The sequence below is a fragment of the Schizophyllum commune genome, assembly GCF_000143185.2.
Source record: "Schizophyllum commune H4-8 unplaced genomic scaffold SCHCOscaffold_7, whole genome shotgun sequence".
NCBI classification, from domain to species: Eukaryota; Fungi; Basidiomycota; class Agaricomycetes; order Agaricales; family Schizophyllaceae; genus Schizophyllum; species Schizophyllum commune.
In genome coordinates, this window is record NW_026089544.1 from 931,158 (window position 1) to 944,904 (window position 13,747).

General features: G+C 56.7%; 5 protein-coding genes across 5 annotated transcripts; 2 read left to right on the forward strand and 3 right to left on the reverse strand.

The window, feature by feature from the left end:
* Positions 1–172: 172 nt before the first annotated feature.
* On the reverse strand, positions 173–3,733 carry SCHCODRAFT_02749326 (uncharacterized protein). Its single transcript, XM_003030961.3, has 2 exons — positions 3,376–3,733; positions 173–3,320 (listed from the first exon to the last, which is right to left on the reverse strand). Exons 1-2 carry the CDS (start codon positions 3,465–3,467, stop codon positions 629–631), a joined length of 2,784 nt encoding a protein of 927 aa, XP_003031007.1. The 5' UTR covers positions 3,468–3,733; the 3' UTR covers positions 173–628.
* Positions 3,734–4,577: 844 nt separating this feature from the next.
* Positions 4,578–5,903, reverse strand: SCHCODRAFT_02544342 (DUF775-domain-containing protein). Its single transcript, XM_003030960.2, has 3 exons — positions 5,487–5,903; positions 5,357–5,429; positions 4,578–5,302 (listed from the first exon to the last, which is right to left on the reverse strand). The coding sequence occupies exons 1-3, from the start codon at positions 5,614–5,616 to the stop codon at positions 4,891–4,893; spliced, it is 615 nt and encodes a 204-aa protein (XP_003031006.1). The 5' UTR covers positions 5,617–5,903; the 3' UTR covers positions 4,578–4,890.
* Positions 5,904–6,024: 121 nt separating this feature from the next.
* On the forward strand, positions 6,025–8,223 carry SCHCODRAFT_02628595 (uncharacterized protein). The gene is made up of 8 exons (XM_003031374.2): positions 6,025–6,220; positions 6,279–6,425; positions 6,484–6,715; positions 6,776–7,025; positions 7,076–7,275; positions 7,326–7,445; positions 7,518–7,948; positions 8,011–8,223. The coding sequence occupies exons 1-8, from the start codon at positions 6,105–6,107 to the stop codon at positions 8,135–8,137; spliced, it is 1,623 nt and encodes a 540-aa protein (XP_003031420.1). The 5' UTR covers positions 6,025–6,104; the 3' UTR covers positions 8,138–8,223.
* Positions 8,224–8,739: 516 nt separating this feature from the next.
* On the forward strand, positions 8,740–11,607 carry SCHCODRAFT_02505559 (uncharacterized protein; the record flags this gene model as incomplete). Its single annotated transcript, XM_003031373.3, has 5 exons — positions 8,740–9,369; positions 9,418–9,573; positions 9,621–10,425; positions 10,480–10,625; positions 10,678–11,607. The coding sequence occupies 5 exons, from the start codon at positions 8,740–8,742 to the stop codon at positions 11,605–11,607; spliced, it is 2,667 nt and encodes an 888-aa protein (XP_003031419.2).
* A 276-nt stretch (positions 11,608–11,883) lies between these two features.
* SCHCODRAFT_02628600 (uncharacterized protein) lies at positions 11,884–13,650 on the reverse strand. Its single transcript, XM_050345479.1, has 7 exons — positions 13,466–13,650; positions 13,351–13,414; positions 12,973–13,301; positions 12,762–12,923; positions 12,359–12,712; positions 12,111–12,296; positions 11,884–12,053 (listed from the first exon to the last, which is right to left on the reverse strand). The coding sequence occupies exons 1-7, from the start codon at positions 13,637–13,639 to the stop codon at positions 11,961–11,963; spliced, it is 1,362 nt and encodes a 453-aa protein (XP_050199578.1). The 5' UTR covers positions 13,640–13,650; the 3' UTR covers positions 11,884–11,960.
* Between the last annotated feature and the right edge of the window lie 97 nt (positions 13,651–13,747).

Genomic DNA, 13,747 nt, shown 5'->3' on the forward strand with positions numbered 1-13,747 from the left:
TGTGAACGAAGGTCCAAGCGATTGCTTTCCCGTTTATAACAATGGCGGGCGGGTCCTAGCACATTCCCACACTGTCACGCACGCCGTGGCCTTCAACTTCGTGCACAACCTTAGAAGGTCATTGTAAGCTCCAGAGACGAGCGATGGGAGGCGAGAGACCCTGCGCAAATAACAGCCTGCCAATGAAATCAGCCATCCTGATATTTGGGAAAATACCAGTGCATTAATAATTAGGACGCGAGCTATGTACAGTATAGGAATGTGAGGGCACTACTGTATGTGTGGTGACTGGTATAATAAGTACAGATGCATGCATGAGATTCGTGACGGAAGATGGAATGAACGACCATGTAGGGTCCAGAGAAAATCCAGATAACAGCAACAAGTCGTCCAACAGCGACAGCGGAGGGAACACGAGAAACGAGGATGGGAACCACATACGACACAGCGATGCGGCAACGGTAGTTACGCGACGACATGGAAGGGACAATGACACAGGAGGGCTACAATGTCAGGGAGGATTGGACGACGGATAGATAAGTGTCAATGGCCACACGCTCTACGGCAGCCCTGGTCCAGAAGAGACAACAAACCAGCATCTGCTGAGAAACATCGCGCACCCATCCTTTCAGAAGCCCTCGCCACCCGCAGCGAGGACGCCCAGCCAGCCGAACGCGGCCATGAGGAATCTTACCATCCAGGCGGGGTCCGAGTTGACGCCAATGCCCGGCCGCAGCTGCATCGTCAGCGCGACGTCAAGCGTGAGCGGCTCCGGCCGCGTCGGGAAGCGGAACTTCCACGGCGAGGTTTGCTGCTCGGACGAAGGGGACTTGGGCGGCAGCTCGAGGAGCGGCGGGTCCTCGTATTCGTCATCGATGTCGGTGCCAGGGAAGCCGCCAGGGACGCTTGACTGACGGACGATGGGCGAAGGCGCGGCGAGACGGGGTGTTACTGCCTGCTCCGCCTCGTCCTTCGTAACTTCGGGCGTCTTCTCGACCTCGGTCTTCTTTTCAACCTTGGTACTGGCGCGTGTAGACGCTTCCAGCTTCTTGTGACTCTCGCTGGCGGAATCGCTCTTGCTGATGGAGTCGCTCCTGCTGGCGTCACTCGACTTTGTGCGCGTGTAGCTGAGCTGCGGGGCTTCAAGCGCGCGCACAGACCATGCCGGGCGCTTCTTCGTGCCCGCAGAAGGCGGCATCGGAGGAGACGACGGCGGGGTGGGCGTTTGCGCAGGCACAGGCTGACATACGACCGAGAGCGCCATATCGGCCTCCTCCGGCTTCTCCAGGAGTGCAGGAGACGTTGAATCAATCGCAACCTCAATGGGTGACGCCGTGACCTCGATAGGAGAAGCAACGACGTTGGTAGGCGATGTGACGATGTCGGCTGGCAAGAAAGCAATAGCGGGAGGCGTTGGTTCCGACTCGACGGGCGACTGCGCTTTGGAAGCTGTGGGGGTGCGCTCCGCGGCGTCCTGTGTCAGACGCTCCTCCGTAGGAGACGGTAGCGCGCTCCCGAGGCTCTGCTTCTTCAGGCTCGCAATGTCGATGGACAGCGAACGCGAGCCCTGCGAACTCATCGGTGACTGAGCATCTTCCTGATCCTGCGCCTCTTCGTCGACAGGCGACTCAAGGAAGAACGGCGGGATATCGTCGTCGACGAAGATGTGCGCTTCCACCGGAGCGCTTGGCTCGGGCATCTCCGGCTCATCGTCTTCGTCTCCTGCGCTGGACACATCAGCGTCGTGCTCGGACTCTGACGAGACCGAGTCTGTGTCGGAGTAGTAGATAGAGTCGTTCACGGAGTCAGGCCTTGCGTCGGGCTGTGCGTGCGCGAAGTATGCGTCCTCGGGCTCTTCCTCATCCTGGACCGCCTCCTGCACCTCAGCGGCCCACGAGGGCACCTCTGCAACCGGCGTCAACACAGGCTCAGCCGGCAGTGGGGCGCGGCGTAGCTCGGGGCTTGACGAAGCTATGGAGAAGTTGGACTCTGTGGGTGTGACGACCTCGAAGTTGACCGAGCACGTATCGCCGTCGTCTAGTGCCGACAGCGAGTCGTCCGGCGCGGACAACGTGTCGTCTGGCCCGGGCACTACGATGGGTTCCGGTGTGGGTCGGATGAACAGGGGCAGAGGCTCGCTTATAGATGCTGGGCTCTCGCACTTTGGAATATTGTGCTCCTCAATGACTTGGCGGAGGGCCGAAGTGGCGTCGGCAGCAGGCTCTGGAACGGCTGCTGTTTCCTCTGCGATGGTTGCTTCCTTGACGGGTACCGCGGGCGCGTCGACCTGCGAGAGTTCATCCACCTGCAATGGTGGCGCAGCTGGCGATGATGGACGTACAGCTACATCGATGGCGTTCCTCTTTACCGGCATTGCGGGGCGGATAGGCGCCGTGCCATCCTTCATGGACTGCTTCTCCCGCTCCTCGTCGAACCTTATCAAGTCTTGTAAGGCCTGCGACGGAGATGGAGGCGGGGATAGGGAGTCGGACCAGTCGATGAGTTCGTGTTCTTCTGGAGATGGCTGGGGGGAAGGTAGGGTGGCCGTCGATACCCCCGCCCTATCTTTGTTAAGTAAGGCGTCAGAAGAGTGGCTGCTATTCACGGACGAGCTCGAAGCCGGCGATTGCGAGCGTGCAGGGACGGGAAGAACAGGGTTCCGCCACTCGCGCGGGCCGAAGATACCCGCATCGTCCGAGAGAGGGAGCGAGTCGTTCGATGCGGACGCCCAGGCGTGTACGTTCGTGGCAAAGTCGTAAGGGAGGGGCGTGGACTTCGCCCTGTCATCCGGCGGAGCGGAGAGCAGGTCTATTAGCGGGCGATCGTCGCTAAGCCTGCTGGGTCCAGGAGTCCCTGCACGCCGATTCGCTGTGGGGAGGGCGGGCGACATGGGGCGGGGAATTGCTGGCGGGACGGTGCGCAGGCTACTGACGCTGTGGCTGCGCCTCGTGTGTTTCTCGTGCAGTGGCCGCCAGCGCCCTCCGGCCCGATCAGGCAGCTGCAGCGAGCTGCGCGGCTTGGCGTCCGGGACATGCGGTGGCGGCACGGAGCCATCGTGCTCGGGGTCGGCGGTCGTGGGGAGCAGGTCGAGCTCGCGCTCGTTGAGGCGCCGCCAGCCGTGGCTCGTGTTCCTCCGGGCGTCCGAGCGGCGACACCAGAGGGTGTGCCAGATGTATCCGATGGCGAGCGTCATGAGCGCGTAGAGGGACATGATGAGCGGGGACGTGCGCAGGACCGCCGCGATGGCGGTCTGCCGGACGGCGTGCGGGAGCGTCGCGGCCGGCGGGGCGTTCACCGCCACGGGGAGGGGGGTATCTCGTCTAGAGGACGGGGACTTTGGTGAGCGGGTGGAGTGCGTTCGAGCGAGATATATACCTCTGAGGCATGCTCTCTACTGTGGCAGTGGCCAAGATGAAAGGCAGGAGCCAAGATGCGAGAAGCGCCATCGCCTCGAGGCCGACGCGCATATTTATCGTGGCCCGACTTTATGAAACCTAGCAAGGCATCATGGACGTCCTGACCAGGCCAGGTGTCCGTCGCGCGGCTACGGCGTGTGCTGATTCCGTCTTATTTCGTGCTTGCCGGGTTGCCGGAGGTCCTGAGATCGAATCCGCGCGACCATCTCAACATGAGTGTCGCTCTGCGCACATCCTCTCTTCCAAAATACTCGGCAGCATTGCAACATAGCTATGCGAAGAAAGGGCAGCGTAGGATTGAGATGAATCGAGAGTCGAGAGCGGAAGGAATTCCGACTACTCGGTGTTTGCCGCAAATGCGGTACATATGGATCTACAATTTCTGAACATCGACAGAACCGCTGAACGGGACATCGCGCACCTTTGAGATTCTGGGGGAACGTAGAGTTGTCCCACCTGAAAGTGAGCGGCAGCGGCGCATCCCCCGGATCGTTTAGCTGTTCGAAAGCTCACCATAACTCCACTGCTATCAATTGCGGTGGATTGTAATGTGGCGAGCATCTATGGGGCTTGGCGTCAGCATATAAGGATGCTATATATGGCGGAGGACGAGATGATGGCCAGAAGGCAGATGTGCAGGCGGAAAAAAAAGCACGTCGGCGATAGAGGTTGTTCTGACACGTGACTTGGACATAACTTCTTGATTTTGACAGAACTGTCCGATGCCCTGGACAAAAAAACAGCAGAGAAGTAGACAGAAGTCAGTCAAAAATAGGAAGCAATGTTGCCCGAAGCTAGTCAAGTCGCAATCATCTGATATCATCGACGTACATCGAAAGCAAGCATCAGAACGCTTGCGATAATTCATTGACAGAATGGGACCGCATAGGAATGGTTTGGGAGTGCTATCAACTGAGTATGATGGCACTGTCACTGCTTTGGACACAGAGATAGCCTGCGTCGATGCCTAGTCCGAGGTGAACTGAATCCCTGTGTAATTTGGCGACGGTAAATGCCGAGGGTCCGGCATTTGCCGTATTTCTCTCTCGATGTGCGGTGTTTGTTTCGCAATAAATGTGCCTTAGGCGTATTCCTGAGTATAGAAGCAGTGCTATAGAGACACTTGAATCGCGATGAGTAGTCGAATTCGGCCCTTGGGACCTCTGGGTTGAAAAACAAATTGCACCGTGAAGTTGAACGTCCCCAACGCGGTCACATGTACTTTGGGGTCACTCGGCCTCCACTACGGTCTCCACAACGCGTAGCGAGCCGTGGGCCCCTCGGAAAATGGAGAGAGAGACGAAGGAATCGCGTAAGACAGCGAGAATAATGACAAGTCGCCGAGACGAAACGCGTCCATGACGAAGGCGATATTATGGCCGGTCTCGAGAGTACGTACTGTACATGGTGATAGCTACAGCGTTCACAACATTTCGAATACAGTCCAACACGACACGACAAAGAATAGCTTCCGCTACGCTTCTCTCTCCAGGAACCCTATCCCACCTGCCCGAACCTTCCCCAAGAACTGGTCATACCAGCGCATGATGATCCCGAACGGCACAGGCGTCTCGGGAGTGATCATCCCGTTCGCAAATCCGGTGACGAAGTTGAATAGATTCTTCACCACCTTCTCCGCGATGAGTGTGGGCTCCATCGCTGGTGGTGGCTTCGAGAGAGTAGAATTGAGCGTCGCCATCTGCGCCTGAATCGCATCGAGTGGCTCAATGGCGATGCCGAGGACTGCGACGACGTCGGCGCCCATAGGGTTTTCTGGTGCAGGGGAAGGGGAGGGGGAGCTCATGGCACTGGAGATCGAGTGGGATGTGGTGCTGGAGAATGTGCCCCGTAGTCGGAAGATGGCGGACGGTTTCTCATTCGAGAGCCTAGAGGGGGAGTGTGAGCAGCCTCGAGGACGTTAGAATGGCATATAGACGTACATTCCCAGTAACTGGAAGCCTTTGCCAGGCCAGAAGAAGTGTACGGTGGCACCATAGCCATCGGGGAAGGGGACTGTGTCACAACGATGGTAAGCATTTAGTCAAAGAAACACAATAGCGTGTCACGCACCATTTCCCAGTAAGAACACACATACATGGTTCACCGAACTCGCGTGGGGGAGCTCGAAGATAGCATGGGTATCATCAATGGTCTGGATATTCGTCTGGAGGGGACGTCCCGCGACGCAGCAACCAAACATTCTGGGGTAGGGGTAGGTAGGCGAAGGCGTCTTTTCGTATTTGGGTCGCCCTGATCTGGACTGGGATGGGAGTGGGAGGATGAAGGCGATGTGAATCAAAGCCCCCGAGTGATAGACAATATTCGTATCGATCTGACCTTCAGGAAAATGCGAGAATGGACTGGGTTACGACGTCAAGAGCCAACTCCCAGCGCGTCAGATGGAAAGAATGCAACAAAGCGGTATATTGCAGCAACAAATACTTGTCTTTGAACAGCACTCGGTCGTGGCGGAGGAGGGAAAGCGTCGAAAGAGTGAAATGGCAACAGCAGACGAAGCGCGCCTGATCCGGTCCCTCGGCCCGATCTCCCGGCATAAACGGCGCACGTGTCCGGATGATTGGCCCTCCGGCAACAACAGAAGTGCACCTTTAGCTCGACGTTCATCGTCCAAAGCCGCTGCTTACCTCCCTTTCCCGGCGTCCTCGTCCATTCCTCTCCTCTATCACCATGTCCGACTTTGAGATTGACGACGAGATCCTGGCGCTCGCGACCGAGTCCTCCAAGGACAAGAAGCGCAAGAGAAAGCAACAGCAGTCGGACGGGTCTACTAAGCGGAGGAGACAGTACGCATTATGCTGAGAGGGGGTTTGTAATAAGAGTGCTAATGTTAATGCTCGGCAGCTCTGATGGGACTCCGGAGTCGGAGGACCGATCTGCGAGCCCGGAACCAAGGAAGAAACGGCATGCGAGCAGTGACGAGGAGGACGACGAGGAGGGAGAGAAGTACCCACTGGAGGGGAAATACATAGATGAGGAGGATAGGGAACAGTGCGTTGACCAGCTCACTCTTCGATTGAACCATGGGCAACTGACTTGTCATTACCAGCCTGCTTGGGCTTCCCGAGCTTGAGCGCGAGAACATCCTCGCGCAGCGTCTGGAGGAGAAGCAGCAAAAGCTCGACAAGGCCGGTCTTATGGCCATGTTTGCGCAGCACCAGGGCGGGGCCGTGGCGAGTGCGGCGAAACGTCAGCACACGGCGCGTGGCGCGACGAAGGAGAAGACGCGCAAGCTCGATGAGCTCAAGGCGAAGCGGAAAGAAAAGGACGATCGGAGCAAGGTGTGTAGCTACTTACTCCATCTGCTACTCAAGACTTCCCGCTGACACTCAGCCTCATAGAACAAGGAGTTCGACAGAGAACGCTCGCGGTCGCGTTCACGATCCGTCTCGGACGGGTCCGACATGGTAATGGATTCCGGGGACGAACAGTCTGACCACGAAGAGCGTCGCACCGAACGACACCGCTCTGAGGAACGCTCCTCGTATCGCGACGAAGAAGTCACTCTCGCCGACATGTGGAAGATCTGGCTCACGCGCGACATGATCGTCAAGCACTGCTACGCGCCTTGGTTCCAGGACTACGCGAAGGGTCAGTATCGAGCCACACCGATGATGTGCGCTCGAACTTAACGCTCGCAGGTGCCTGGATGCGCTACCTGATTGGCAACGAGAACGGGATGCCGGTGTACCGCGTCTGCGAGGTCGTCGACTTTGAGGAGACAAAGAAGCCCTATGCCATCGATGGCTCAAAATACATCGACTTTGATGTGGTCCTGCGGCACGGAGATGCTGCGCGGACCTGGGCGATGGATAAGGTGTCGAACTCAAAACCGTCTGATGTGCGTGGACGTCTCGACCTGCTTGGGACATGTTTTGAATTTTTTAACAGCGAGAATTCGCGCGCGCGAAGATTGTGTGGCAGAAAGCGAGGCTACCGTTCCCTACGCACGACACCATCGCGCGCAAATCTGAAGAGATGCGGCGCTTTGTGAGCAAGCCTGTGACTGAGGTACGTGTCCATTCCAGTAGCCGTATAATATATCCCTCGTTGTGTTTTGTATCGTACCAATAACTGCCGCAGGAAGAAATTACCTACATGACCAAACGCGGCCGCGAGCTCAAGCAGCGCGTCTTCGGTAACCAGCTCACCGGCATTGAGCTCGTTTCCGAGCGCGCGCGCCTCGAGCAGGCGCTCAGCCTTGCCGAAGCGCGCCGCGACTTCGACGAGGTTGACGCATTGCAGAAGCAGCTTGCCGCCCTCGCAGGGCCGAATGGCGTTTCTGCGCCCCCCTCATCCTCGCGCCCGGCTGCGGACACACCGCCGCCGTCGTCCTTGCAAAACGGGGGTAGTGCTGGCAAGCAGAACGCGGTTGACATTGTTGCGATGGTGAACGAGCGGAATCGGCGCGCGAATGCGGAGGCGATCCGGAAGGCGGAGCTCGCCGAGCAGGAAAGGAGGAAGGCGCAGAAGCGGGCGAATGAGAGGCATAAGGGGACGCCGGGGGTGTCGAGGTGCGTTCTTGTCCAGTGCAAGGTCTGGTGGAGTCGTGGGGCTGACTCGGATGCGGTCGCAGGTCTGCGACGCCTGCGGCCAGGATGGCGAGTGCTGTGGCAACGCCAGAGCCAGTGCTGCCGACTGTCAAACCCAAGGCGGCCATGTCGGTGTTGGATTCGATAGATGTGGACTTGGGTGACTTTTAAACAGTAGGTAGCTCGTGGAAATGCATGTGAGAATATTCAGAGAGCGTTGCGATTCCAGCCCAATTGCTTCGTGTGCCACGTTACCGAGTGGTTGAGAGCACGTTAGTCTTTGGCACACTTGTAATTGTGGCAAACAAGTGCAACTCAAGTCTGACCCGAGTACGTGCTCTCGCTCAATTTCTAAGGATCAGGCCATCCGCAGGGCATATATATGCAGCCCACCGAAGTTCGAACCAACATAGGTGTGGCAAACCACGTGACTGTAACGTGCCACCGAATGCCACCTCGTGGCATTCGACCGCTTTGACCTCTGTTGAATCTGCTCCTGGCCACCACCACTGTTTGCCACCTTTTGCGTTGCGCTGCTCGAGTTGCACACCGCGACTATATCTTTGCAAGTTCATACGTTGCCACCACTTTGTTGACTTAGGCGCCTATTCCGGGCCAAGGTAAGTCAGTTTTTGACCTTCGGTTGGCCAGCGCTTAACATTGAACAATGACAGTTTGTCGACACCGCATTCTGATCGGATTGTGGCCATTGGATAGACTGCTATATATCCTGCAAAATGTCAGTCATCACTTTCTTCTCAATCCTCATCATCATGGCTCATCTTCCTGTCGGCGACAGCTCCCCCTACAAGGTCGACGTCCCCCGCTTTAACTCACGCTATCGAGAGGGGAACATGGTTTCCGCACGGAAAATCTTCGTGAACTACATCGGCTCTGTTCCCCAGATCTCCATCGTCGACTTTCTCGACCATTTCATGCCACCGCAGAAGCTCGACCAAAAGCAGATCGCAAAGGTCTCCCGAAAGCTCTGCGGGAAGTGGCACGAGTATGGAGACGTTGACGAGCAGGTCATCCTCGACAAGAAGGCACGCGCCACTCAATGGGGGACGAAGCACGCCCCGTACGATAGGAAACACAAGGTCTGGAGCGACTACGCGCATCTCCCTCGGCAGCGCGCCGACAACGAGAAGACGGTGTACGCTGCCTTTACCGACATGTGCGACCAAGTTATCGCCTGCTGCAAAGCTGTTCGAGACGACCTGTCCCCGACGACGCGATTGGTCAGCAATGGCAACACACCGCTCATGGGGTCGAAGCATAACTCTGCCCCCTGCGACGCCTTCCACTACCTCATTGGCGACCACGACCACGAGCTGGATATATACGATTGTGTCTGCAATGTTCAGTACAAGAAGATACTCAACGCAACTAACGTGCAAGATGTGAGTGCACATCATGAACCAGCGTCTCCTTCGCTAACTCGCTCATAGAACAACTTGAAGGTCATCTGGGACCTACATCAGACCATGCGAATGGACCCGCGCCGCCGATTTACATTCGGAATGACGTTTGCCGACACCACAGTGCGTTTGTGGCACTACAACCGCGAGGTTCTCGTCGTCAGCGAGGCTTTCGATTTCAACAAGGTATGTCATGACCTTCCGCTGTTGGACAATCCTGAATCTTGCTGCAGAACTTCAAGATCCTGATTGATGTCTATGCTCGCCTATCTTTCGCCACCATGCCGGAGCTGGGCTTCGACCCGACCATCACTCTGCTACCTTCGTCTCCGTCTTCTGTTGCAAACACGTCACCGCGTCAATTTCGCATTGCGGTTGATAACGTGTTCTATATTGCGACGCAGGTATTGGCCGACTTCTGTCCAGAGGACGGTTTTGGCCGCTGCACTCGCATATTCTCTGCGTATAAGGAGGGCGAAAGTGTCGACAAGACGTTCGTCATCAAGGATTGCTGGGTCGAAGCGACGCGCGATACAGAATTCACAACTCTGAAACTCATCGAAGCAGACATCCTTTCCTTCGACTGGCAGAGGAAATGTCACCCGCCCCTAGATGACGTCGAGGACCTTGCCTCGTATAAGTCCGACCGCATCGTAGACCCTCTTTATGGGAAGCTAACCCCAGAAGAGCGCACACGGTTCTTCGTGCCTATAATCAATGGCGTGGAGGTGGCAGTCAATGGTCGCCCAGACGATACACAAGATGTCATTGCAAATGGGTACGAGTTTCCGAACCATCGCAACATGTTCTGCGTGGACAGCGACTCGGTCATGCAAGATGGCTCGAGATACATCTCGATCTGGCAGGGCACCGTTGGAAATGAAGCCGATCTAGCGAAGCCGCGAGAGGTCGTCGGCTGCTTTTTTCGCCCTATAGTCCGGCGCAAGCATCATCGTCTCGTCATGGAGAAGGGTCTACCGCTATCCCAAATCAAAGAAGCGAGAAAGGCATTTAGTGTGGTATCGGATGCAGCCTATGGTATGGGATTCTCCGACTTGCTAGACTTTCTTAGGCTGATAAAATCTCGAACAGGCTTGTTCATCTTGCACTGTATAGGCTGGCTTCACCGAGACATCAGCGCGGATAATATACTACAGATGCCCAATGGGAGGGGTGTCCTGGCGGACCTGGAATACACGAAACGGGCCAGTGACCCGCGGACGCGCAGCTTCCGGACGGTCCGTACTTATCCACAGTTCTGCTTCTCATTCGCTGACGCTATGCATCTAGGGTACGCCCGACTTCCTCGCCATCGAAGTCGCCTATCGTCAGTATCTTAACGCAGCGTCAGACGCTGACGACGTGATGTTCCGCGTCAAAGCGGAAGCGACGGACGGAGATCCAGATACCTTGCCATGGCGATTCCGGGATACTCACGACCTGGAGTCGATATGGTGGCTCTGTCTGTGGTTGCTCTTCCATCACACCAAGAAACGACGTCCCGCCGGTTACGATCTCCTCGCGCAATCAGACACATGCAATGAGCTTTTTCCCGGGGTGCTCAAGGTTACGCAGAGGCGCCGCGAACTTCTGACCGAGAAGCAGAAGTTGGCAGTGGCCATGCGTACCCTTCCGCCCGACTGGGCAGCAGCGCTCGAGGGTTACCTCACTGCCGTACGCAATATCTTGCGCAACTCATACAAACCGGAAAAGCGTGGCCGGCCGCTTCATCCGGGGACTTGGTGGATGGTGCACAATATGTGCATGGCGGGGACGGCCATCAAGGACGACCTGGTCTGGATAACGCGGAACGAAGTCGACCGGCTGAAGGAACGCGCTCGAAAAGCACAGCTGAAGGCAGCACAACAGAGGCTCGGGGTTGCGGGCCCAGGCGAGGTGGCGGACAAAGGCGACGACGTCACGATGACAGACGCTCCCGCTCGTGAGGACCACGGCTATCGTCGCTCGACGGGCAAGCGCAACAAGCGCAAGACGCGCGACGAACTGGGGTCCGTTCACGACGCGTCTTCGAATGACGAGGATGGTTCGCCTCGCAAGCGGGCCAAGCGCGGGAAGCCGTCCAAAGGTAATAACGAGCCTCGTTCCTCCGATAAGGAGGAGTCCCGGCCCTCCAGGCGGGACGCGTCTCATTCCTCTAATAGGAACGCATCTCGTTCTGGCGGTAAGCACGCTGCTCGCCGGGATGGTACGCGAGGATGAAGGTTGGGCTGAGGTTCTACTGGGACTGTATTGTGACGGACAAAGGGAAGGAGCGCGCAGATACTTAAGAGACATTTCAACGGACACTGTATATATACCCTACTTCAGATGATACCATTATAGGACGCCTTGAACAGCGCCCGATCATATCTACTCTCCATCTGCTGCCTTCGACCTCAAGACTGCTCGACGGCCTTCAGCCCGCTCCACTTGCCTCAAGTACTCGAACACTACCGACGCTCCTTGGTTGCTCACGAATAACATGTTCATGCACCGTGGACCATGCGAATCCCAGAATTTATTCTATTGGTTTGTGCTCAAAGCGACGAAATGGTGTAGTAGAGTATGTAGGTTCAAGCCCTCGGCATGAACCAAAAAGAGCTCGTCTTTTGCCTGACCGCCTGCCGCTCAAACGAGACCTTCATTTCGCCTCCGATGCGCTGGCCCTGCAGTCCAATCAAGATAATCAGCTCAACTCTCATAGCAAGGATGTCGCAACTGACCGTCCACACCCTTCCATCGGTGATGATGGTCCGTAAGTTGCGCACGTTGCTCATGAAGTTCTTGACGCCTTCGGGGGAGAGGGTGAGCTTGTGCGACTGTGGTCCGTGATTGTGGCTGTTGAGGTCGACGAGGACGCGGATCGAGAAGGAGCGGGCGATCATGGAGGTGAAGGCGACTTGACCGAGCTGAAGAGAGCATTCGTCAGCGGTCACATTATGTCTCTACCCAAAGAAAGATAGTCGCTTACCGGATCCATCGCCGGAAACCCGATCTCTAACCTCTGGATGATCGGGCAGACATTGCAGATGTGCGCGACGAGGTCTAGCCCGACGGTGCATTCAATGAAGCTCAGCGTGCGCAGCGTGTTCTTGTGCGCGTCAAGGATGGGCTTCAGGAGGGGCAACGTGAGCTGCGTCTTCGAGCGCTCATGGAAGCGGAGGACGAAGGAAGTAAGCGTCGGCGCGGCGGCGTTAATGTGGTCCATGATGGTGTTGAGCACAGTGAGCATGTTTGAGGAGGACTGATGCCAGCGGCCGTCGATGGCGAGGTGCCGGAGGTTGGCGAGGGTGTGGTCGGCGGTGGAGAGGGGGCAGGTGCTGTCCTGTGGAAAGTATGAGCGGCAGCGGAGCGGTAAGTGGTGTGGCACTGACAGTGGCTGTCAAGGCCAGGCTCTCGAGCAATGGGGTATGCTCGGTGAGATTGAGAAGGGCATTGTGGTCGATCTTCTGGCAGCCGACGACATGAAGCGATCGTAATCGCGTCAACGACAGTACAGTCGACCGGAGAACGCCCTCGTTCAAGTCGGGTGCCATCTATCACCAAATAAGAGCATGAACAATGAATTAGATAGAGGCCACGCACGAAAATCGTCAAATTCTCTAGGCTATCCTCCATGCTCTCTGCCCATCGAGGCAGCGCATCAAGTATCGTCCACGTCGCCGTATCCACAACGAGAGACACCAGTGTATTGATTCGCAGTAGCCGCTCGACTTGACATGTTGTAAGGGATCCATGCATCCGCAAAGTCGTAAGCCGTGGTTTATCCTCAAGGGATAGTATGAAGCTTGGGAATGAAGGGATGGAGCATCTGAACGTCTGCAGGTTGGTGCAAAGGGCCAGCGCTTGCGTGCATTGGCGCAGGAAAACCGGGTGTGGGTACCCTGTTTTGTAAAGGGGGATGCATTGGATGTCTATATAATTGAGAGAAACCCTCTGACGAGCGATCGTGCTAGCACATACCAACTTGTCGGACATGTATCGCAAGATCGGGATGCGCCAAAACGGCAGCGAATGGGGACATCACCTTTGCGTACACTTAGAGATGAACAGATTCGGTAAGAAAATGGGGACGTACGACGTCATGTCGTTTCGCATGAAACTGCCTGAAGGGCAGGACGCGGTACAGTTGCGGAAGGACTGCAGCGTTGAAGGATCGGCTGACCAGCGCCACATTGGGCAAGTCCTTGCTCGCGAGGAAGGCAAAAATGAGCTCGAGGACGTCGAAGTTGAGGTTGTCGGCGGAGACCATGGTGATGGCGGGAGGAGAGCAGCACAATGCCGTTGATTGGTCAAGGGCGCGTCGGAGGTGGCGCGCGAGGTCACGCGTGACGTGCGCGTTTCTTGAGCAGTTCAACTT